The 23,460-nt window shown below is 51.4% G+C and overlaps 1 protein-coding gene across 1 annotated transcript in view; it reads left to right on the top strand.

Annotated features, from left to right (window-relative positions):
* CCDC88C (coiled-coil domain containing 88C) overlaps positions 1-23,460 on the top strand; it is a 128,369-nt gene that overhangs the window by 100,402 nt on the left and 4,507 nt on the right. Inside the window, 9 exon segments of the mRNA XM_053889704.1 lie at positions 2,735-2,878; positions 4,958-5,144; positions 7,110-7,255; positions 9,805-9,894; positions 11,207-11,445; positions 16,267-16,455; positions 19,097-19,162; positions 21,855-21,923; positions 22,787-23,076. Of these exon segments, the coding sequence (XP_053745679.1) occupies positions 2,735-2,878; positions 4,958-5,144; positions 7,110-7,255; positions 9,805-9,894; positions 11,207-11,445; positions 16,267-16,455; positions 19,097-19,162; positions 21,855-21,923; positions 22,787-23,076 (1,420 nt within the window).

Here is a 23,460-nt window from a genome sequence, read left to right as displayed (position 1 = left end):
TGTGCAGCTGGAGGTCGGGTGACAGGAGGGTCCCCGAGTAGAGAAGGGGGTGCCGTGCCCACTCCCAGCTCAGGGAATCCCCAGCCTTGGGGTTCCTGCTTCCCTAAGGATTCCCCCACCTCTCCCTTCCTCTCCAAACCAGGAAAAAGGAGGCCATTCACCACAACTGCCACGCAGTTTTTTACACTGACCTGCTCCCATGGACTTCCCCAGCCTCGTTTTCCCTGTCAAGGTCTGGGACGCTTTCTTTCCAGCCTTTGATTTTGGCAGCTTGTGAATATATAGAAAGCAAATAGAACAGTATAATGAGACCCCCGTGTACCTCTCAGCCATACCTCTCTCTTCCCCTGCCTGCCCTCCTTTCCTTTTTTAATCTAAAATTTACATGCACTGAAACCTACAGGTCTTGGCACTCTTCACAAAGCAGCGTCCTGGGTTTCGTGTACATTCAGCTAGCGTTGCCCGAGCTCCTGTCCCCCGGCAGATCCCTGAGTGCTTCCGGGCAGGACCCGGAGTCTGGTGGGAGGGGTGCTGTGCACCTGACTCTGACCCAGGAGAGAGCTGTGTCTCTACAGAGAGGTGGGCACTCAAGCCCACGGAGCTGTGTAGGAGGGAGCAGTTGATTACCCACTTCCTGTGCTTGTCAGGTGTCCTTGCTGACAGCATCTCCTTTGACTGGTCTTAGTCATGGAGCTGCAAAGTGGTAAGGGCATCTGATGATGCTGAGGGCACAGAGGTGATGACATTCATTTATCCACTCACCCGTTGCTTCTGTTTTGCCTCTCTCTGGGGTCCTCTACCTGCTCTCTCCACCCACATCTCCTTTCTTCAGGAGCTGTCGAAGCATCTGCTCCTAGTAAGACATTATGCCTTCCAGCCCAAATTAGCGTCTTGTGCCTCTGGGCATTTCCATCTCCCCTCTCCTCCTGAGCCCCTCCTAGGTTCGTGTGGCACTTGGTGAGCGTGTACTGTGTGCATGGTGCTGTGTCTGGACTTGCCAGGGATGCTCCCGGTTGGCTAATGAAGTGGAGCAAAAGGTGTTCACAGAGCTCTGAACCTTGCCCACTGCTCACCGGGCACTTATGCGTCTTGTCATTAACATCTTGTTCTATGTTCTAATCGTGTCTCACGATATCCTTAGTGTCTGTTTAGAGGGTGAAGGTTTTTGCAGGTGGAGTTTGGACTGGCCTTGAGGGGGTTCACTGTTGTTTTCCCTCTGGCTCCTTGTCAATACAGCAGGCAGAACTACTGTGTCGCTTGAATTTTCACTGGCTGGACAGATGGCTGGAGGCCCCCTTGGTCTGTCTGCAGTGGGGCTGTGGCTTTGGGAGTGTAGGTACTTGGAACACAGGGATGATGGCACTTTTTAAATTGGATGCTCATTTCTTCGTTCTTTAATAGATATTTACCAAGTGCCATGCCTCGTACCCAGGATTCACTGGTGAGCAGGACACATGGCATCAGTCCTGCAGTTAGGTGGTTACTAGTGGTTACAGATACCCCTGTGGGCTTTTCCAAGACATGACCACAGGGAAACACATTTTGGGGAGCCCTGATATCTGCCTGTGGCCCTAATTTGCAAACCTGGATGGCTTTTTTCAGAATTGTTAGCCTGGTTGAGAAATGTCACCACCTGAGAAGCTAGACAGAGCTTCCACTCCCAGCTTTATGCTTCTCCACAGTGTGGCAGAAGGCCCCACAAAAGTGTGTCATTGAACGGCTGCCTAAGCAGGTTTCTGACTTTGATCCCCGACTAGTCCTGGCTCTAGTCAGGTGGTATAAGTGTAGTTGCTGTGGGGCCTGAGGGCGCAGGCGTGGAGCTGTGAAGACAGGTTGGGCACCCTGTCACACGGTCTGACAAGGAAGAGGGTCTGCAGAGGAGGGATTTGCCCAAATGGGGACGATTGAAAGGTGGTGCCTTAGTCGTTGCCATGGATTTGGGGGAGATCCTGAGTCGTCTTTGAACACGGATGTTTCCAGCAAGTAGGAAAGACAGCCTGGGCTTGTCAAGGGGTCCATCCTCCTGTGCTCTGCTGGTTTCCAGAGACAACTACATAGTAACCCCCAGAGACTGAGGCTGCAGAAGGAGAGAAAAGTCTAAGGGGAGGGGGAGGGCTATGGTTGGGGATCCTGAGAAAAGGCTGTGCGCGCATGCGTGTGTGTGTGTGTGAATTGGCCACTGGCAGCCAGTAGGTCCCCATCAAGCAAGCCTCTGTCCCAGCAGCAAGGCCAGGCAAAGAACAAGGAGACTCAATTCCGGAGGAGAGGAGGGCGGAGGGCTCACCCAGGCCCCAGTGAAGAGGGATTAAGAGTTAAGTGTGGTGGAATTCAGCTGTTTATTTTGTCGTTTCTTGTAGATGTGTTTGTGCTTAGCGAACCACCTAGTAATGTAGCCATGACTCCTGAAGGGAAGGGCTCAGAGTGCAGGAAACACAGCCCAGGTGGCCAGAGAGGAATGGCTGGTTTGACAGGGAATCTGAGGGACTGTGGACACGTGTGGGGCTGGAGGAGACCCCCTGGCCCAGACGCCTCTCCTGGCCACCGTTCTCTGTTTTTCTGCTGCCCTGCATCTCACCCTGCCTGTTCCTGCCCCATCCCCCTCAAAGACGCCAGAGAAAGCCTCCAGAGGGGCCCTGCCTTCTGTGGGCAGCTTCACAGTCCTCTGGGGAGTTGGGTACCTGGAGGGAAAGGAGGCCCCAGCCCAGCTCCCAGCGGGTGTGCTCCCCTCCGCCAGGCACGACGACATGCTGAAGCGTCAGGCGGAGCTGGAGGAGCGGGAGAAGGTTCTGAACACCGAGAGGGAGGCACTGCAGCAAGAGCAGAGGACGGGCGCCATGGCCGTGGGTGAGAACCAGCGGCTGCGGGGAGAGCTGGACAGGTGAGCTCCGTGTGGGGCGGCTGCCATCCGGGATTTCACGTAGACGCACTCAGCCCTGCCGAGAGGAGGTCAGCGGGGGTCCCCTGGCAGTCCTGTATTTTTTATATTTTTACTTAAAAAAATTTTTTATTGACTTTTTGAAAGAGTATGCACAAGTTGGGGAGGGGCAGAGAGAGGGGGAGACCCAGAATCCAAAGCAGGCTCCAGGCTCTGAGCTGTCAGCACAGAGCCTGACGTGTAGGCTCGAACTCATGAACCGCAAAATCGTGACCTGAGCTGAAGTCAGATGCTCAACCGACTGAACCACCTGGGTGCCCCGCAGACCTGTATTTTTATAAACCCTGTCCTGTTCACAGCTGGGTGGCACAGTTGAGAGGGGGCTCTAGCTTGTTGCTGCGATGGAAGGACTCGAGAGACACATTGCATCAGGCACAGACCCTCATCTGATGTAGGCCACACGGCGATCTCATGAAGGACACACCATTGATGCTTAGTATTCACACGTTTCCTGTTGTGAATTCACCTCCTTCCTAAAATGTATGCGTCACCCCCAAATCGATGCTCATGGTACTTTGATGTACATGCCCGGGGTGGCCCAGTACCTGAGTCACCTGACGCACACATTTCCAGCTGAGGACATACAAGGATGCTCTGCCTTCCTGTTTCAGTTCTCATACTGTGAATAAGCATCCTTTTTGTGACCCGTGGGATTTTCATATTTTTGTCTTATTTCGTGGCAGTTTTACTATTTAAAATACCCACCAAGTGGAGTACTGAAGTGTTGTCTCATGTTCCTAAGTGCAAGGCTGTGATGGCCTTACAGGGAAAGTACACATTAGATAAGCTCCATTTAGGCAGGAGCTACGGTGCTGTGGCCGGGAGGTGTCTTTAAACAGAGACTCCTATAAAATAAGGAATGTCTTGATCGGTCGACTAAAATGTTGTAACCAGAGCAGGAACCTGTATTGTGCATTTTCCCGAGGAGCAGTGGTTCAGTATCCACCAGTTCAGTGATCTTGGGGGACCTCACAGAGCATCACTACCTCAGATAACGAGAGTTAGCTCTACTGTTATTATCCCCCCCCCCACTTTTTTAACAGATAAGAAACAGGCTCAGAGATGAGCAAATTTTTTCAAAATCACTTAATGGCAGAATCAGGATTTGAATCCAGTCTTACCACAATGACCGTATAAAGCTGCTTCCTCTCCATGTCCTTGCACGAATGTGCACCGGGACCACATACTGCGGTGTGTCCTGTGCCCTGGGAGACCAGGCTCGCGGGTGAGGGAGTGTCGGCGATAGGCCGGACAGTGACGTGGAGAAGAACACAGCGGCTGAAGGTTGTCAGCCGCGAGGCGGGCTCACCGCTACCAGGTCATCTTTCCGTTTTATGCTTTTTTCTTAAGAGAAACGGGACATCGGAGTATTGACGTGAGACTTTCAGGTTTCTAAATGTTTCTAAATCAGGCACACTGATCCATTTAAAAGAACGGTGCGGGGCCAAATAAGACACAGCTGTGTCCAAATGAAATCCGTGAGCCTCCAGTGACCGGAACTTTCTGATCCAAATCTTCCCCCAAGAAATCCCAGTTAGATAATAGTTATCATGATGATGATAATTTTAGTGGGTTTCTGTAAAACCCTGGCATCTCATTTTATTTATCCCAGGAGTTGAAGTTAGAAAGGAGCTTGAAATTGGGAAGAAGAGCCAGACGCAAAAATGTTCTGGTTCTGTGTTTCCAAAAAACAAAAGAAAACAAAACACGCTAACTACTGAACCCTTTTTTCCAAGTACATATGCAGATATCCCAAGGCTTTAAAGGCAAAAGACATCATAGCAGTGATACTCTGTTGGAGCAGGTGTCTGAGCCTACCCACTCTGTCCCCCCAGCCCAGTGTGAGGACACCAGGGGGATCCTTGTAGAACCCCAAGGGACGCAGTTTGAAGACTGCTGATTTTGTTCAAGCCTCTCATTTTACACGTGAAAGAACTGAGGCCCAGAGAGGCTATCCTCTTGTGTAAGGCTGCACAGCAGGGACAGCTCTTCAGCTCTTGGCCTGTGGCTCTCCACCCCCAGGGTCAATTTCCTGCACCACCAGCTGAAGGGGGAGTATGAGGAGCTGCACGCCCACACCAAGGAGCTGAAAACCTCCCTGAACAACTCACAGCTGGAGCTGAACCGCTGGCAGGCACGGTTTGACGAGCTGAAGGAGCAGCACCAGAACATGGACATCTCGCTGACCAAGCTGGACAACCGCTGCGAGGTGAGGCCTCAGGACGTGGACGGCCCTGGGCCCGGTGGGGTTGCGATGGGTCTGCGCTGGCGTCGGCATCCGAAGACTCTGTGGAAGGCGGTACAGGGGCTGAGAGGGTACTGAGGCGTTTAAAAGGGAGACGGACCCCATGATTGGCAGAGATGTATTCGAAAACACCTTTCCATCTGCCCTGTGCTTCCCCGAGCATCAGAGACATGCGTGGGGACAGCAGAACACAGACTTATTTCCATCCCCTTGTCTGTGTCTACACTTTTCATCTTTGCAATTCAGTATCCACGCTGTTCCCGAGAAATGGCGTGAATGGCTGACTCTGGCTCCGGGTCCTGTATCCCGGGGCATCTGGGATGGAGCTTACTCAGGAGTGCCCGGGTTTCCAGAGGAGCGGAGCTCTCTTTTGGTGCACTAGGTTGGAAATTGTCTTCTTAGCAAAAGCATCTCAAATGAAATCGTGAGCAGACCCCGCGACAGATAAGACCAAAGTGGATTGGGCAGGAGAGAGCACTTGGTCCCTCCCCAGCTTCATCCGTGGGTCCCTCCCCATGGATGGCACCATCCCCAGGACACAGCTCCTCTTGCCTCTCGTTTGTCCAGAAATCCTCTCAGAGGCCTTTTCCTTCGAGCTCGTGGTGGCCCTGTGGGACATCTCAGCTGAGGAAACCAAGGCCCAGGTGCCTCAAGGCCCCCTGGGCTGGGGCAAGGGGCATGTGGAGGAGGTGGGGGCCAGACTTTAAGCCAGAGGAAGCCTCAGCCACCATAGGCTGTGTTGTCACAGGGAGGTTCTTTAGGGTTTCGGAGGAGACGACAGACTGAGGTCCACGGTAGTGGAATGGAGCTCTGTCTGAAGCCAAAGCCTGCGATTTTCCTGCTACATCACCCGTACTGATCTTCTGAAGCAGGAGTTGGCAGATCTCAGCCCATGAGTCAGATCTAGCCCACTGCCTGTTTGTATACATTCGGCTATGAACTAAGAATGTCTTTGACAGTGGTAGTGGTTGGGAGAAATCAGAATAGTTTGTGTCAAGTGGAAATGATAAGAAACTTAAGGATAATTTTTTTAATGTTTATTTTTGAGAGAGAGGGAGGGAGGGAGGGAAGGCGGGCAAGCGAGTTTGGGAGGGCAGAGAGAGAGGGAGACACAGAACCCGAAGCAGGCTCCAGGCTCCTAGCTGTCAGCACAGAGCCCGATGCGGGGATCGAACCCACAAACCGTGAGATCATCATGACCTGGGCTGACGTCGGACACTTAACCGAATGAGCCACCCAGGCCCCCCAGAAATGATAGGAAATTTAAATGCCCATGTCTGTCAGCAGTTTTATGGGAACATGGCCTCACCCGGTGTGCTTACATTTTGTCTGTGGCTACTTCCTGCTGCAGCAACTGAGTCTAAGCTTTGCAACAGGCGACCCCCTTGCAGTCTGGAAAGCCTGAAATACTTAGTGTCAGGTCCTTTGAAGAAAAGGTGTGCTGACCCTCTTCAAGAGCAGAGCTGCCCACCAGAAATAAAGCACAGGCCACGTGCACATGTTAACGTTTTCTAGTAGCCATGTTAAAAAAGTAAGAACAGGTGGGATTAATTTTCATAGTATATTTTGTTTGGCTAACATATCTAAAATATTATCATTTCGATGTGTGTCCAAAAAAATATCTTCTATGTTCTTTACTATCATTAAGTCTTCACAATCTGTCGTGTACTTTGGCACACCTCCGTTCAGACTAGCTGCATTGTAAGCTCAATGGCCACACGTTGCTGGTGACTGCCAGATTGGGCAGGGCAGGTGCAGAAGGAGTTCAGCTCTTCCCATGCCATTGGCTCTTTTGGTCCTTGCAGGTTCTCACTGGCAGAGGAGGGGTGCACGTCCCTGTGCACGTGGCCCTTCCCCTGGAAGCCACATTCCCAGCAGAGGAATCACGGGATCGCGTAGTGTCTGAAACGCTGTTGATCTGTGTTGTAGCTGCTCTCTCGTCTCAAGGGAAACTTGGAGGAAGAAAATCATCACCTCCTGAGCCAGATCCAGCTGCTGAGCCAGCAGAACCAGATGCTTCTAGAGCAGAACATGGAGAGTAAGGAGCAGTACCACGAGGAGCAGAAGCAGTACATGTAAGGGCACGTGTGGGGTTGACGCCTGTAGGCAAAGGGCAGGGGGAGGTTCTAGCTTCCCGGGCCCCATCCAGGACCTATGACACTGTGGACAAGGAATGGCCCCGAGCCTGTTGGCGTCCTGAGGGCAAGGGGACGGACCACCTTACCAACACATCCTTCTCTTGGCTTCCCTGGAATGGTTCTAGGTTTCTGTAAGTGGTGGTGGTTAGCTTTTGTTTGTGTTTCAAAGGCAGTACCCCCACCAGAAGCTTTGGAATCTGCTTTTGGAATTAAGCTCACTTTTAAAAATATGACAGTGCCGGTGAGAAATACCTCAGGGAAGAATCCAAGTGGAAGGCTGAGCACAGGTGCCATAGCTGGTGTCTTTCTGTCACCTGTGTCTGTTTTCCCCTGGATTGTCGCAAAGTGGGTTGTTGCTGTGCTGTGATTGTCCTCCCTCAGCTGGTGTTAATGAAGTGCCAGCTCTGGCACGGGCCCCATGGGTGCACAGATCCATTCCCTGGGGGCCAGGAACTGGTAGGGGTGGGGGGTTGTGCGAGGAGCACCTCCGTGCTGGGCACCTGCTGAGCTTCATGGAAGGCAGCGTAGTGGGGAGATGAGGTTCTCTTGTGGACATGGAAGGTGGGCAGGTGGGGAACCTGAAGGTGGAGCTCAGCAGTGTTCTGGGTGCAGGGAATGTGCACGGAAAGAAGCCTGGACGAGGAGGTGGGCACTCAGCCGTGGAAGGCTTCTCTGTGCAGCTTGTGAGTTTTGATTTGCCGGGAAGGATGCCATCATCCAAAAGGATGCTGGTCTAGCAGGGCCTAGGAAATAGAGGTCTGGAGGAGGAGCCCTGGTCCTGGAAACCTCATGCTTTAAAAGTTGAGTAATCCAAGATCCATCTCGTGGATATGGGGTGATTTTCACCACTCTGTGCTGTGGTGGGTGGGCTCTCCTTCCTCATGAGGAGGGTACTGGCTAGCCAGTGTGGGGAACGCAAGAGGAAGCTGGCTGGCAGAGGGATGTGATCACAGTGAATGCCACCGCACTGGGCCCGCTCTCCAGCATAACGACGCTGCTTCGTTACTTTTCTGGCTTTGATCCTGTAGAGGTGGCTCGCCACCTACTGGAGGATGGTTTACATTGAAAACCACGCTGTAAATTTAGGGTAGATCAGACTGACAGAAGTTGGCCGTCTGTAACCCAGCTGATAAAAAATGCCAGCAGGGGGTTGGGCAGGTGCTAACCAGAAGAGTAAGAGCCTGGTATCCAAGGGGGGTGATTTGATGGTGGTTTTGCATTAGAGAGTGCGGAATGCCGGGGGCTTAGCAAGCTTCCCAGAGCCTGCGCTGAACAGAGAGCACCGTTCTGGGCCCTGGGAGGGGTGCAGTGCCCGCTCGCAGGGAGTTACTCTGCATCCGTGGGGCCAGACGACCACGGAAGTGCTCACAGAGGAAGGCTGAGCAGCATGGCAGTGAGACAGAAGAATAACACAGACATCAAGCCAAGGGGGCCGGGAGCAGAGTGGGGCTTCCTGGTGGGCGCCAGAGGTTCACGAAGCTGTCACTCTTGGGATGTCATTGTGCAGTGATGTCTCAGCCCTCAGTTCGGATGGAGCCCCTACAGCTCCACGACAGAGGCCTGTGTACCTGTCTCTGGTTCAGAGGCCTCCTTTTCTAACAAGGAGACCAGGGTTCCGAGCTGTCATGGCTGCTGAGACCCAGGTGGCAGCCTGTGGGCAGTGCGTGTAGAAGGCACCGCCCCTGGGACTCCTGAGATAAAGCAAACCAGAAGCACACCCTTCATATCAGGAAGGCCAGACTCTCCTAGGGCACAGCAGTGCCCTCTGGCAGCCCCAGGGTCCAGAGGGGTCTTGATCCTTTTTGTGTTTTTGAAAATGTGAACTGATCTCCAATAGTTAGAAATCAGGACATGTTGCTTCATGACCTAAGTTTCTGGCTTCTCTGAAAACATTGGCGGGTCTGCCCTGTAGGCCTCATGGATCCCTGCCTAGTGGCCATCTGTTTGGGCTACTGTGCCCACCGCTCCCCCTGCTCTTTCTAGGCCTGCTTTGCTCCTTCTCTGGCCCCGGAAGCTTTTGAGTTTGCCCTCGTGGAATGTCCTCAGGAACCGGCATCGGGATAGGTCCAAGTCAGAGGTCTGACTTTGCTGAACTGACTAGCTGAGGGCACACCTTTCCCCTTTCACCAAAGGTATTAACGTGCAAGTGCTGTGGCCACCCCCGAATGCCCAGTGTCCTGAAAGACCTGGCCGCCAAGTCCTTAGAGCTTCTGGAAACATGCAGGTTTTCAGATGGTTAGGAGTCTGCTCCCTTGAGTTGGCTTGCATCCAGACCCTAGGTGATTTATCATGGCTCCTTAAGGTAGCAGGGCTCCCTGGACTCATGCCAGACGTTTCCATTCGCACATTCCCAGCTTTGTGATCATGAGGGTCATGACACTGTGATGTCCAAATCCCAGAAAAGGTTCCAGGCTGGGCTGATGAAGTAAATTCACGTGTTTTATTTAAAACTGGATTGAGAGCCCCCCTTTCCTCTCTCTTCACAGAGACAAATTAAATGCCTTACGGAGACATAAGGAAAAACTGGAGGAGAAAATCATGGATCAGTACAAGTTCTATGACCCTGCTCCCAAGAAGTGAGTTGATGGAAGTGTCTATGACTTAGACCTAGAGCAGAGAATGTCCGTGTTCATGAGTGGGGTGGAAACTGCTCCCGTCTGGAGCAGCACCCAGCTTGTAGAGCCCATGCCTCCCGCTCTGGGGAGGCCCTGTGTGCAGGCCGCTCCCGTGACAGAGGGGAATTAGACGTTCGGCCCCGCCCCCTGTGCTCTGGCTTGTCCTGTGAGGGACGGCGGATGCCAGCTGACTGTGATGAGACGTGGGCTTAATTTAGCCACAGCCCTTTAAAGGGGGCAGAGAGTCTGTGGTTTTGGAGCCATTAAAATGGGACAAATGGCTGCCGTGTCAGGTTCTGTCTCAGGATTTCTCAGGACATTGCAAATCACGTTCCTGTTTCAGAGAAGGAAGCTGGTATAGCACCTCCTACAGGTGAACACGGGAACCCCTGGGCCTCACACAAATTCCTCTGGGCTCCCTGAACCCCAGGGCAGGTTCACAAACACATTTCTTTCTCCAGGGAGCAGCAGCCCCCTGGCTGTGGGGCCCGCTCAGTCTCCCAGCAGGGCCGGCATCATCCATCAGGATTGACCCCTGAGCCAGCCCTCCCGTGTCCTGTCCCAGCCCAGCCTCAAAGTCAGAATCACCATGAAGCCTCAAGGCTCCTCTGGTGAACCACAGAATTTCAGAACCTTATTCTCACCCTTCTCTCTGACAGAGAAATGGAGGCCCAGATGAGGAACCGAGTAGTTTGTGTAGACACAGTGCTATCTAGTTTCAGAGTCAGTTTTTTTGTTATATCAGGATGCTCCCATTTCCATTTAGCTGCTACTCTGTCGTTTACTCTTAAAATTCACTGGTTTTAATTTAAACGGCCTACTCTACCTGCCTCCTGCTCTCCCATATTCCTCTGTGCCAGGGACTGGGAGAAGAATGTCCACTCACCTCACTCACTATTAACTTTAACAGAAAATGAAGAGGTCCATGACTCTGTTCCAGAATGGCATTTTGACAGAAAAATTGCCAGCGAACACAGATGCGGTTAGCACAGCACCACTTGGTTTCACACAGATAACCAAGAGTCAGTGGCCGTGTTTGAAGTCTGTTTTCCCAAGAGGCTAGTGTGGATTTCTGCCACAACACACATTTCTACCATCCCTGGGCCCCAAATCCAATGATTATGGTGATGAAGAGCACCACCATTCTGAACCCCAAATCAATGGCTTCCAGGCTTATGGAAAGTCCAGCTCCCATCAGGGCCCCCCACCCTGTGACCTGCTGGAGGGACAGTGCGGGTTGGCCTTGTCCTTCTTACACTCTGCTCGTAACTAGGAAAAACCACTGGATTGGAGCCAAAGCCTTAGTCAAACTCATCAAACCAAAGAAGGAGGGTTCCAGAGAACGACTGAAGTCAACCGCAGACAGCCCTCCCTGGCAGCTGGAGTCCCCAGACCCGACGACGCCATCTGCCTCCCAGCCCCTCCGGTTGCAGCCAGACAACCCCGAGACGGCCCCATCTGGCTCCAACTGTGTGGAAGAGCAGGACCCCCTCAACGGGCCTGTGGGGAAAGGTACGAGTGGCCGACCAGGCTGCAGCCAGGCTCTGGAGGGGATGCTCCGAAGGGCCGAGCCTCGAGGGTAGAATGAGAGACGGTGCATGGATGTGCACGCATGTGCGGAGGGGCATGGAGAGGGTGTGCCTCATACGCACACATCTGCCTCTTCGCGTATGTTAGCAACCAGGTAGAAAATATACATCTACGTCAGCAGCTTCGTCCCATGACAGTTTTGTTATTTTAGAATGAGAACCATCGCCCAGCAGGTACGCTGGGGTAGGGGGTCTGACATCCACAGAGATACTTATGCAGGCGCTGTAGAGACAGGCTCGGTAGTATATGTTTTGAGGTTGTACATGTCAAAGATTTAGTGTGAGCTGTTCCTGTAGAGAAATCCCAAGTGCATTTAACGTGTTTTGTGTGCACATTAGATCTTCAGTAAAGTCCCTGAGTCCTACCAGCCATGGGGCACAGCTTACCCTTTTACTTAGACCTGTCATTTGGAGTTTGCCAGAGGTTCTGAAATGGAGTTCTTGTTGTATATGCTATGTTTCATCACATCTAAGACTCTATCAGCTCTGCACTGCATAATTACTTAATATGCCACCCGGGAAGGAAAAGACTGGCAATCAGAGGAGGAAGTGCCTTACCACTCAGAAAGTTTGTTATACTCTTGTTGGAGAGCTCTTCCAAAGACTTAGGTTGCTGTGCCCAGACGTAAACGGAAAACAGGAGCAAAATAAATTGGCAGTGGCAGTGACCGTTTTATCAGAGGTACCCCCTGGCCACCGGTGACTTTCAGACACCATCGGAGCTGTGTCCTGATTTCAGAGATGGGAAGGAATGGGGAGAAATGCGTGTCTTAGAATCAACCAAACGCGGCAGTGGCCATGAAACGTTGTTATATTTTCAAATTTACTTTTAAGTGGTGATTAAAGATTACTTACCCATAAACCTTGCTAGTAATGTAAGTGTTTATGCAGGACCCTAGGACTGTCTGAAGACCAGGCCTGAGACCTTTGTGCCCCCGGCTGCTGACGGCTGGCGGAGACAAGCTGCCTCTTGAGTGTGGCACGTGCACAAACCTTTTGGGGGGGGTACATTCACCATGCGAGGTCCTGTTCTGTCACTTTTGAATGCAGAAAAAAACGTGCACACGCGCACATATTGGCGACGAATGCTTGCCTCCCTCCCCTTCTTTACAGATCAGATTAGGTGAAACGCTCACGTGCAGCTAAGAGATAAGGAAGCCTAACCTTGGTTTCTAGAGGAGCCCTGTTGCCTCCCGTTTTCATGTTGGCCATTTAAAGCTGTTGACGTTTATCCCCTCCACTTCTATTATTCTGTAATTGACTTAGTGAACTACCATCTGTCTAATGAGCTAGGAAAACTTTGAGAGGAAAAAAAGTGCTTGGCTGGTCCAGACCGTTGAGCTGATCCATGAACGAGCAGGTCAGGGAAAATTATTCATAGTGGCAGCCATGTGTGGGGTGCTTCCTCTGGGCTCAGCATCCCTGTAGCTAATTTACATGCTTTACCTGTCTCCTTGAGTCCTAACTGCCACGTCCGGCAGGCACGATTAATCATCCCTCCTCAGAGCTGAGAAAGTGAGGCTTGGTGAAATTAAATCCTTGCCAGTGTAACCAGTGTTGGAACTGGGATCCACGTCTGTCGGGGTGCGAGCTGGAGTTCTTGACCACTGTGTGCAGTTAAAGCCCTTTGGGTCCCCGAAGATGCTGAACTAAAGTGTGGCAGAACCTGAGGTCCCTTATTCTGGCCACCAGGTGGCGCTGTGGAGGAAGAAATAACCGAGGATCCCATATTGCTTTAATCCTAAATGAGAAATTGGTTAAATCAGCTGTGTCAATATAGGACGTGTTCAGAAAGTAAGACTTGAGTGTCTGCTCTGACAAGACTCTAAAGGCCAAGAAGTGTGGGATTGGGGTAGAGGTTGTGCGGGAGATCGAAAGGGAAATAATTCTTGACAGGGGGTTTGGTATAAAAAGTGATATTTTCATTGTTTTTAAACATATACTGCCAAAAGAGGTTACTGTAGATATACAGAGTTACTGGTGAATACTTGAGGGTAGACTGTTCATGACACCAGGCCAGAAACAGACCATTAGGGGTTTCCAAGGCCTTTAAACAGGAACAGGAGTAGAGTGAGCACCACATCATCAGGGGGCCTGTCATTAAAATGGACGAGTAAGAGAAGCCGGGTCCTAAATTAACAAACATCCTTATTTAATAATTTAACACTTTGAAATTGAACTATGTCTCAGCCATTGGCTCCTTGAGCAGTATATAGTTCTCCTCACGTGCAGAGTGAAGCATTGGCACAAAGATGCCGGTGAAATTAAATTGACTCAGAGCATAAATGATTCACGGAGTCCTGGTTCTGGGCTTGTCATGGGTATTGTTTCTGTCTTTCCTGGGTTGGACAGGATTCTGATTTCCTGACTACATTTAGCTTATTTAGAGTCATTTGTTGTTACTCATTTGATTTACTTGTTTTTTTTTTTTCTTTTCTTCCTCTCTTGGGTATTGCGGGGAATAACAATTTAGCAACTCAGCGCAAAAAGAGTCCCTTTTTGAGAAGCAAAAGCAAGGACAAAGACAAGTCTCCAACGGCCCACCCAACTCTGTCTAAACGCCTGCGGTTCTGGTCTTCCTCTGACATCCCATCCTCTCCTAATGAGCCTGTCCCTTTTTCAGAAATTGGAGATTTCTAATCCTTTTCCTGTATCATGTGTCTTCATCACGTAATCCTCCTTCATTTCTGAAATTCAAACAAAACCAAAAAAGAAACAAACAAAAAGTACCTAAAGGCCAGATGACCCATAGTGGACCCCTCCTTCCCAACCCCAGTTCAAGCCAAACTTAAAGTAGCCAGCGTGGATTCTGATTTCAAAAGAGAAGATGAGTTGTCACACCCTCTGGACCATTTCTCCAGCGCAGCACAGTTTTAGGGGAGCCTCGGGACATCCGTGCACAGGTCCTTGGGCCAGGATGTCTGTGCTAATAAGTAAGTCTGGTGGCCGTGGGCTGCCTTCCCCTCTCTCGCACCTGCAGGCTTATGTCATGCCCGTGTGTAAAGCAGGACTGGTCGGTTGTCGCTTTGCTTCCTAAAGTATACGGCCTCTGTCAAGTGAGATTTTTTTTTTTAAGACTTATTTTTAAGCAGCTAAATTTAAAACCGCTGCCCTTTCCTTTGTCAGAGCACCGAATTGTTGGCTTTTGCTGACAAGGCCCTTTTTAGATGTTCTCTATGTTTTGAAGGATTTACTGCTCCATTCAAGCATTTTGTATAATTGGATCGATGTTGCCAAGCCAGAGGGCAGCCCAGAATGAAGTTTTATGACTGTGTGGTAGCTCTCTGACCTCTTGGATGTGGAAGCCAAAATGGTAGCGGACAGAAAGACCATCAGCACACCAGTCATGCCCAGAGCGGGGGGATGCTGGTCGATAGAGGCCTTTAGCTACTGCACTGTTTGCTGTCTTCCGTCATTCCTGTGTGGTCTTCTTGAGTTCTGCCACATTTTTTTTTTTTTTTTTATCACCTGTATGATTACTTCCGTGTTTTCCCTTGAACTGACTCAGCGTTGCTACTTAAATTTATTTTTAAAAGGAAAGATTATTATCAGTACTGTCTGTGGAAAACCGGTATCAGCATAAAAACAAGATAACCATAAAAGTACATACATACCTACTAAGCTGTTGAAGTCGTTCAAAGTGGCACTGACTTCATCTCGCACGCTCCGCCTTGGGGACCCCGGGCCACCGTGCTCCTGGTCCCCCAGGACTCTGTCTCGCCAGCATGCCATTGGAATCGCCCTGTCTCTCTGCCATTCGTGCTGTCTGCTCATCTCCACCTCCCCTCCGCTCCTCCTTTTAACCGCACCTGTTGGATGCCTGTCCCGACTCATTCCACCAGACTTGAATCTTGCTTCTCATCAAGGGTATCTTTCAGAATCCAAATTTTGCCTTGGTTTCAAGTTGTAAGATTTGGGCACTGAAAACTTCCCAGCGAACCCAGACTTCGAGTGGCTGAGGGGCCGGTGGGGTCAGGTCCACGGAAGGGCCCTGGCTCTGGGTCCCCAGCCACGGGGTTCCTGGGTTGGGACATGGTGACGTCCTCCTGCTCCTAGTAGTTCCAACGGCACTCGTGTTACCTTCCATTTAGAGAGCCCATCTCCTTTCCTACTGTTAGGTAGTTGGAATGAGTTGGGTTTTTTTTTTCTTTTTTAATATTTTTACATAGATTTTGTTTTATAATAAGAGTATGTGTTCGTGGTAGAAAATTCAGCGATTGCAGAAAAGCACAAGATGCAAGGTAAAAGTCACTCTTAACAGAAATTAAGAGTTCTTAAATTGTCAGCGTGACAGTGAACATCTTCTTCAAATCCTCAGTGAAGCCAGCTGGCAGGATGCACATCCTGGGCCTTTGGAACCTTGGCTGCAGGCCTTGAGTGATCTTGAGCAGAAGTTATGAGGATCTTTTTAGATCAGTCATTGGAGTTACATACAGCAGGTGTACCCCGTAGTTCGTATGTGGGACCTGTAGCAACAGTGTGTCGATCCGATCGTCTTGAGTTCTTTATCTTCTCCCGGCTTTTCAGGGCTTGCAGTAGGATCCATCTGTAGAGCCAGGGCTGGCCTCTCTGGGCCTCCCAACACAGGCCTGCAGCCTGCGCCCTCTTGTTGAAACTGCAGCCCAGCTTCTGTCTTGTTGTGGTCCGTGTGCCCTGGTGTCCCTGCTTCTAGACCTCAGTGTGGCAGCCCAGCCTTCGCACGGGCTTTTGCAGCCCCATTTCTCAATGTCCTTCTCTGCCCCAGGCCCTGGGGACCTAAAACCAAAGCAAGGGTCCCCGCACAGAGGCAGCCTTGACCGCACAGATGCCTCCGCCGACCTGGCCGTGAAACCCTGGCCCTCGGAGCTGAGCTCCCGGACCTGTTCAACCTCAGCCATCACTACAACCCCTTCCAGCTCCACCCCCATCTCCCGGCACCCAGGCCGCACCAAAGGTGAGTTGTGGGCCCCTCCAGAATAAGAGGGATAAGCGCCCAGGGTCCTTCCGAAAGACCCCAGGCTATGAGGTGGTAAGCAGAGCAGGTAAGCTGTAGGCAAGCTTTGAAATCACAAAGGCATGGATTCTGCCTACCAGCCGGGTGACTCAGGGCAGACAACTTCACCATCCAGAGGCCCGATCCTAAGCCGCTCTCGCCAGCACTTTTCAGGAAGTGGTGGCACCCAGTAGCTCCAGAAGGGAGGTGAACTGGAGTTTGGGCTAAATGCAGGCAACACCCTCACTCCACCGTGGTGGGAGTTTGGAGGTTTATTCTCTATGGAGGAAACACGAGCGTGTCTCTGAACTGGAGGTCCACTCAGTAGATTAGAGAGTGGGTCTCCTAAACTGAGGACAAGGGGATTTGGGGAGGGGCTTACAAACTGAACTTCTCCCTCGGTGCCAGGAGCCATATGTGTCCACACCTCTGGACGTGAGATTAAAATGTTCTTTGACCTGTCTGATAAGCTTGAGAAATTCCCACCAGAACAGCTCAGTCATATCTTGCCAAGTGAGGCCTAGGGAAGTTCAGGGATCCCTGGACACCTGAAGAGAGCCTCTGGCCAGGGCGACCAAAACCAATACGAGGCCACAGAGTAAACAGCACAGAGGTGACAGCTTTGAAATGCCTGTCATTAATAGAGTCTGAGATAAGTGAGGTGGTTTTACCCATGAAACAAGAACAGGATGCTGTAAAAGAGCAGTTGGGGGGAAAAGCACTTGGAAATCTAAAATCTACAAACAGGAAGATAAAGCTTAAGACTGAAAAAGACATCCTGCTTACAATTTAGAGATATGAAAATATCTGAAGCAACAGCTGGAAGGGGTGCCTGTGGGGTGTTGGAAATTGGAGAGAACTGGGAAGGATTACTGTTATACCACCACCCCACCACCATACCACCTGGCTGTGCAGAACCTTGGTTTGACAGGCAAAGCACACAGGGTCCCCACCCTCAAGGCGCATCTGGGTTAGCTTCACGACCTTGTTCACAGCTCATGAACACCTCTGGGGAGATGAGTGGGCACAGGGCGAGCAGGTGGTCCTTCTCTACTCCTGGCCAGACACTGGAAGTGGTAGTCTCATGCTGGTGGAGGTCAAGGGGATGGTGTCACATGCTAGGTGGACAGCCTGGACAGGCTCCTTGTCAGCAGTCTCCCCCCGTTCTCCCGGGGCCTGGGGTACAGAAGCCCTGCCTGGTCTCAGGGAGGAGCCGGGACTCCATCTCCCCTCGGATTTCCAGCGACCTGTGCGGTTCAGGGTCCAACCCTTGAGACTAATTCGCGGGCCCTGTCTGGATCCCAGTCCTAAACCAGAGCCTGAGCCTAGAAACCTCTCTGGCCATTCCTACACCTGTGGAGCCTGCAGGAAGGTGGGTCACCTCTGCAGACCCAGTCCTGGCCACGCGCTTCCCCGCCAACGTGTACTCACACTCCTCAGTATTGACTGCCATTGGGCAAATAGCAAGTGGAAACCCCCCCCCCCTTAGAGTCAGCCATTTCTCTAAGTAAATCTGATTCCTTTTAGAACAGAATTTATCGGTTTATTTTGTTATTTTGGGGGGGAGAGTGCGTGTATATGTAACCAAGGGAGAAGGGCAGGTGGGGAGAGAGAAGGAATCCCAAGCAGGCTCCACACTGAGCGTGGCTCAATCTCAAGACTGTGAGACAATGACCTGAGCTAAAATCAAGAATTGGACAACCCACTGATGTACTCAGACGCCCCTAGAGCAGAACTTAATAATCAAGATCTGGGCGCTACAGAGTTGCCATTGCTTCTGGCCCTTTCAGTAGAGAAAGATGGGACACATTATAAGTTTGTGTCAATACTTCCGATTCAAATGTAACATTACAGGGATTTTCCTTCTTTGATTTCATATCTGTCCTTTTCTTACATGGAAATCTGGTCTCCTGAAACATTGACTTATCTTTTTACCCCCAAATATGTGGTAAATGGTTTAAAAAGTTATGCCAGTGTTATTAAAGTAAATCCACTAAGCGGTATTTTCTTTATAGTTCTTTTACTCTTTAAGTTCCATCTCACTAAGGATGCACACATAGAGTTTTACATTCAAAATGTAAACAGATAAATGTTTCTCTCTGTGTGATTGTTAACAATTGCATGCAGTGAGGTTTGTTCTGTTTTCAATTTTAGACTTCTTCATAAATTAACCCGGTGTTTAAAATACATAATATAGATTCAAAAACCTGAATAATGTGCGGAGGTATTCTCAGTGTTCGAGGTCCCCTCTCTGCCCCCATCCCCTGAACTCTATTCCAAAACCACTCTCTGGATACCCTTTTTCCTTCGGTACTCGTTGAAATTCCTGGTGCTTCTTTCTGCAAAAATAAATGGCATCTTGATTTCTTTTTTTCCACCTAGGCATACATCATGGAGATCTTTCTTACTTTAATTGGTATTAAATGGCCACGTATCACACAGTCTTTTCAACCAACCCTTCTCCAGAGCTGATTCCTTGAATTGGGATTGCTGGGTCAAAGGGCAAATAAAAGTATACTTTTTCCTAAATAAGAGTCTGTAGTTTTTCAAAGTGTTCCAGAAACTCCTGCGTTAATAACCGATGACCTTACTGTCACCATAGGCTATAATTCAGATGACAGCCTCTGTGACCCGTCCCTGGAGCTGGAGTTCAACCACAGGCAGTACGGTGAGTGCTCAGCGTCATGTCCTTGTGCTGGGGTCTCAGACTCATTTTCATCTGCAGTACTTTTCCTTCAACCTCAGTCCTGTGTGGATGTCCGACATACAAAATGGGTAGAAGTGAGGATGGAGAGGGGCCGCAGTTCCTCCAGGCTCCTTCCTGCCCTCCCCAGGGTCCTGAGCATATGGCTTCTGCTTACATACCTCCAGGGACAGGGAAGTCACCACTTCTTTTTTTTTTTTTTAAATGTTTGTTTTTGAGACTGCACGAGTGGGGGAGGGGCAGAGAGAGAGGGAGACACAGAACCCGAAGCAGGCTCCATGCTCTGAGCTATCAGCACAGAGCCTGACACGGGGCTCGAACTCATGAGCCGCGAGATCATGACCTGAGCTGAAGTTGGAGGCTTAACTGACTGAGCCACCCAGGCGCCCCGGAAGTCACCATTTCTAAAGTATCCCACGTCTACAGGCTCCAACTGCCCTTGCTTTGGGGGTGCCCCTCAGGTTTGCCAGGGCATTGTGGTGACCCACACGGGGAGCACTGAGTGCCAGGAGGTCCCTCAGTGTCCTCACTTGGAGTTCAGTTGTCCACATTAGCTCCACGTTGTACTAGTCTTAGGAACTGATGAAGCCCTTGGCCATTTGATTTAGAGACATTGTAAGTTTCTGCAGCAGGGAAACAGCGAATCATACCAGCTTTCTCAAAACTTAAAAGCTGCTTTGGGTTTTGGTGAGTTTTGAAAAACAAAAATCCTATAAGGGTGAGGAAATGATTCTTAAAATCAGAAAGCTCACCGTGAACTCTGCTACTTGGGAAGTGATCAACAGTAAGTGTAGGGGCTATAGCGTTGTCTCCCGTCCGTCATTGTCTTCAGTGTCTTACGATGCGGACGTTCATACAGATACAGACGCTGGCGCTCTGTATGAGTGGAAGTCGGACATGCTCTGTGGCACAACAGTCTGGCACGAGGGCCCCTTGTGTCTTTGCACCGAGGGGGGCGGTGCCACACCTGGACATACTGGCCGCGGTGCTTTGTTAGGGGCACTGAGGAGCCAGATGGGTGCTCCAGCGGCTGACCAACCGAGGGGTTTTCTTCCTAAGCACTCTGATTCCTTGAGCTTTTATTATCAGGGGAGAAGGAAGGAAAAGCAGTTTTCAGTGCTGTGGTTGAATAAACAAAAGTGCTTTGGGGCCCTGTTGATTTGTGTCACGGTTTTCTTTGAATGAAACTTAATTCCTTTATAATTTTTTTTTAATGTTTATTTTTTTTTGAGAGAGGCAAAGTGTGAGCAAGGAAGGGGCGGGGGGGGGGGGGGCGGGGTGGTGGGGACACAGAATCCAAAGCACGCTCCAGACTCACAGTTGTCAGCACAGAGCCCGACCCGGGATTCGAACTCACAAACTGTGAGATTATGACCTGAGCTGAAGTCGGCTGCTCAACTGACTGAGGCACCCAGGCGCCCCAAAACTTAATTCCTTTTTAAAGAGAGACGTGCATTTTCTTCAATTTTTCCTTCTGAAAGAGGGGACTCTGCTTTTACACTGTTTGTGAAAACTGCGGATTTTTTGGCTCCTCCCCAAACCCTGTTTGCTAGTAAGAGTTTTCCAGATGCCTGCTATTTGCAGAGCGCACCAGCACTTGGGAACTGGACGCCCTATAGACCCAGTAAAGCAAGAGCAAACTCTCCCCAGGGGCACAATGAACAGAGCACCTCCGCGCGTCTTCGTTTCTCCGTGCCCTTCGGCTCGACACCAGCTGCGTGCTGAGGTAGATGCAGGGATGACAGAAAAGCAGTTCTTGTCCCCCAGGGGTTCGTGGTCCGGCAGGACAAACAAAGTGGTGTGGGGCAGGCCGGCAGGGCTCCTGGAAGAGTGGACCAGGAGAGCGGGGGTCTGCCGGCCTTGGAGGGCCAGCCTGCCTTTTGCAGCGGTGAAGCCACCCCCACCTGCAGCCAGGCTCGCCCCCGCCTGCCTCCCCCTGCTCCCTGCCCTGAGCTCCCTTGTGCACACACTCAGGCAGGCTCATGCAGCCAGGAGAGCTGCTGTCTCCAAGTTCCTTGTCACCGGAAGGGCCAATTTTTCCCTTGGGGGCAGATGGAAATTCGAGGCAGAGGAAGCAAGGAGCTGAAGGGCCACAAACAGCCAAGAAAAGCAAAAGCACACTCTCCCTCCCCTCCTCAGGGTCCCCGCACTCACTCCTGTGGATCAGCAAAGGGAAGGTGCCCTGGGCGCAGGCACGCACCCCCTTGTACACGTGTGCACCCCGCTGTCTTCTGGCTCCTCTACCCCCTCCAGGTCTCACATGTGTTCCAGAAAGCTCTATGTAATAATAGGCGTGGGCGCTCTCCTCTCGTTAGCTTCCCCTGAGCAGCCCTTCTCTTTCGGTCTGCTTCCTGGACTAGCGTTCGTGTGCGATTCGTGTTGTTAACAAAATTGTCTCAAGTCCTAGCCCTAGACCTAATAAAAACAACGCTACCTGTCGTTTCTGGGTCGCTTGCTGGATGCCGTGCCTCACACGCAAGTTGCTGGCGCTCCCGGTGGGGGAACATAGAGAACCCCGGCACCCATCCATCCTCAGGGCCTCTGCCTGGACTTTGGCGTGGACGTGCTTTGTTCTGCGGCCTTTCTCGGGTCAGGTGGTTCAGTCTGGGGTTTACCTGCTCGTTGGCCCTTGACACGGAGTGTCCTTTCCTTTCAGTGTCCCGACCAGGCAGCTTGGAGAGCAGTCGAAATGCATCCAGCGACAGCTCGCCCCTCAACCTGAAAGGTCGGTCAGCCTTGGCTTCCGCACGCTTTTCGTTATATTGTGGGCTTTGGTTCTGGGCTCGTGTTGTTGTTGTTGTTGTTTTTTTTTTTTTTTTTTTTTTTTTTACAACAAAGTGGTCATCTTCACAGGTTGTCTGCCTCATCGGACATTTGCCGGTGGAGTCCACATCGTGCTGTTTGAGGCACACACCTGGGCGTTTGAGCGGATTTGAGTTTGAATCCCTTCATCCCCATAGACCAGCCCTGGGTGCCCGCCCCCCTGCCCCCCGTTCTCTGAATCTGAGCTACTTCATCTGTAGCGTGGGGGTACTGACCATAGTTCTGTCTGGTGGCCAGAGAGCATAGTGGGATGACTTTGATTCTTCTGTACTTTTTTAACTTCGTTATATAGTGCACAGTATCGTCTGTCTTAACATTTCTGAGCATTTGGAAAGAATGTGTGTGTTGTCCCAAGCCTGGAAACTTTTCACAGATAACTTTTTTCCCTTCTCATGCGCATGACCAGCCCCTGGAAGACCCCTAGCGTGGAACAGGTGCTGATTAATCCTTTAATATATGGATGGATGAGACCTACTGAGTGTGGTGCCTTCAGCTACTAATATTAAATAATAACTTAAACGTTACCAGAAGCTTTCTGCTTTTATCTCAAGGAGTTTCGTTTTTAAATGCCAGAGTGAAATTCTGAAGCTCTCCAAAACGTCCTTAATATCCGAATTGCAGCTGGGAGAAGTGTGGCCTGGGTGCCCTGGCAGGGCTCTCTCTGTTTTCTGTGACTGCGAGGCAGCACAGAGCCCGCTGGAGGCAGAGGAGACAGCAAGGGAGACTCACGCGTGTCCCTCTGTACCGCCCCGCCCCCACTCCCAGGTTCCTCTGACCAGCTCCACAGAAGGTCCGAGAGCTTCAGCAGTGAAGACCTGATCCCCAGCCGGGACACGGCCACTCTGCCACGGGACGCCAGCACCACGGGACGCGCCGCCCTCAGCCGCCATGAGTGCCCCCCGCCCCGGAACGGGCCTCTCCCCCAGGAGGGCATCCAGAAGAGGGGCGCGGGCCAGCCTCACCCTGGGGGACGGCCCAGCTCTGCCTCGCCAAGCAGTGAGATGGTCACCCTGGAGGAGTTTCTGGAGGAGAGCAACCGGCGCTCCCCCACCCCTGTGAGTGGCCCGGGGCTTGGACACAGAGTGCCTGTCTTCCCCACATGGGCACTGGGGGCTGAGACCCTGGCAGCAGAGTCCCAGAAAGGGACGGGCCAGGCGTGGTGTGGCCTGGGTGGAGAGCTGGCTTGGATGGGGGAGGGCACCCACTAGTCAGCAAGCCACTGGGCTCTGGCAGCCAGCCCCAGACCTCGGAGCCTGTTTTCTCCATTGTGAAGTGAGCAGGCAGGAAGTTGCTGCCAGCATAGAGGGTAGGGATGGGATGTGCCCACCACTGGGAGCTGCTCTCGGGATATGGCCAGCACCCAACTTGGTGGGGCTAGGGTCTCAGCAGCTCTTGTGGCAGAGCCCCGAATACCCACTTCTCCCCAGCCTCCACCAGCA

This window comes from Panthera pardus, unplaced genomic scaffold (genome assembly GCF_024362965.1).
Source record: "Panthera pardus isolate Hobbes unplaced genomic scaffold, ASM2436296v1 HiC_scaffold_24, whole genome shotgun sequence".
In the NCBI taxonomy this organism is placed as follows: domain Eukaryota; kingdom Metazoa; phylum Chordata; class Mammalia; order Carnivora; family Felidae; genus Panthera; species Panthera pardus.
The sequence above is the reverse complement of the archived record's forward strand: the minus strand, read 5'-3'. Positions and strand labels throughout refer to the sequence as shown.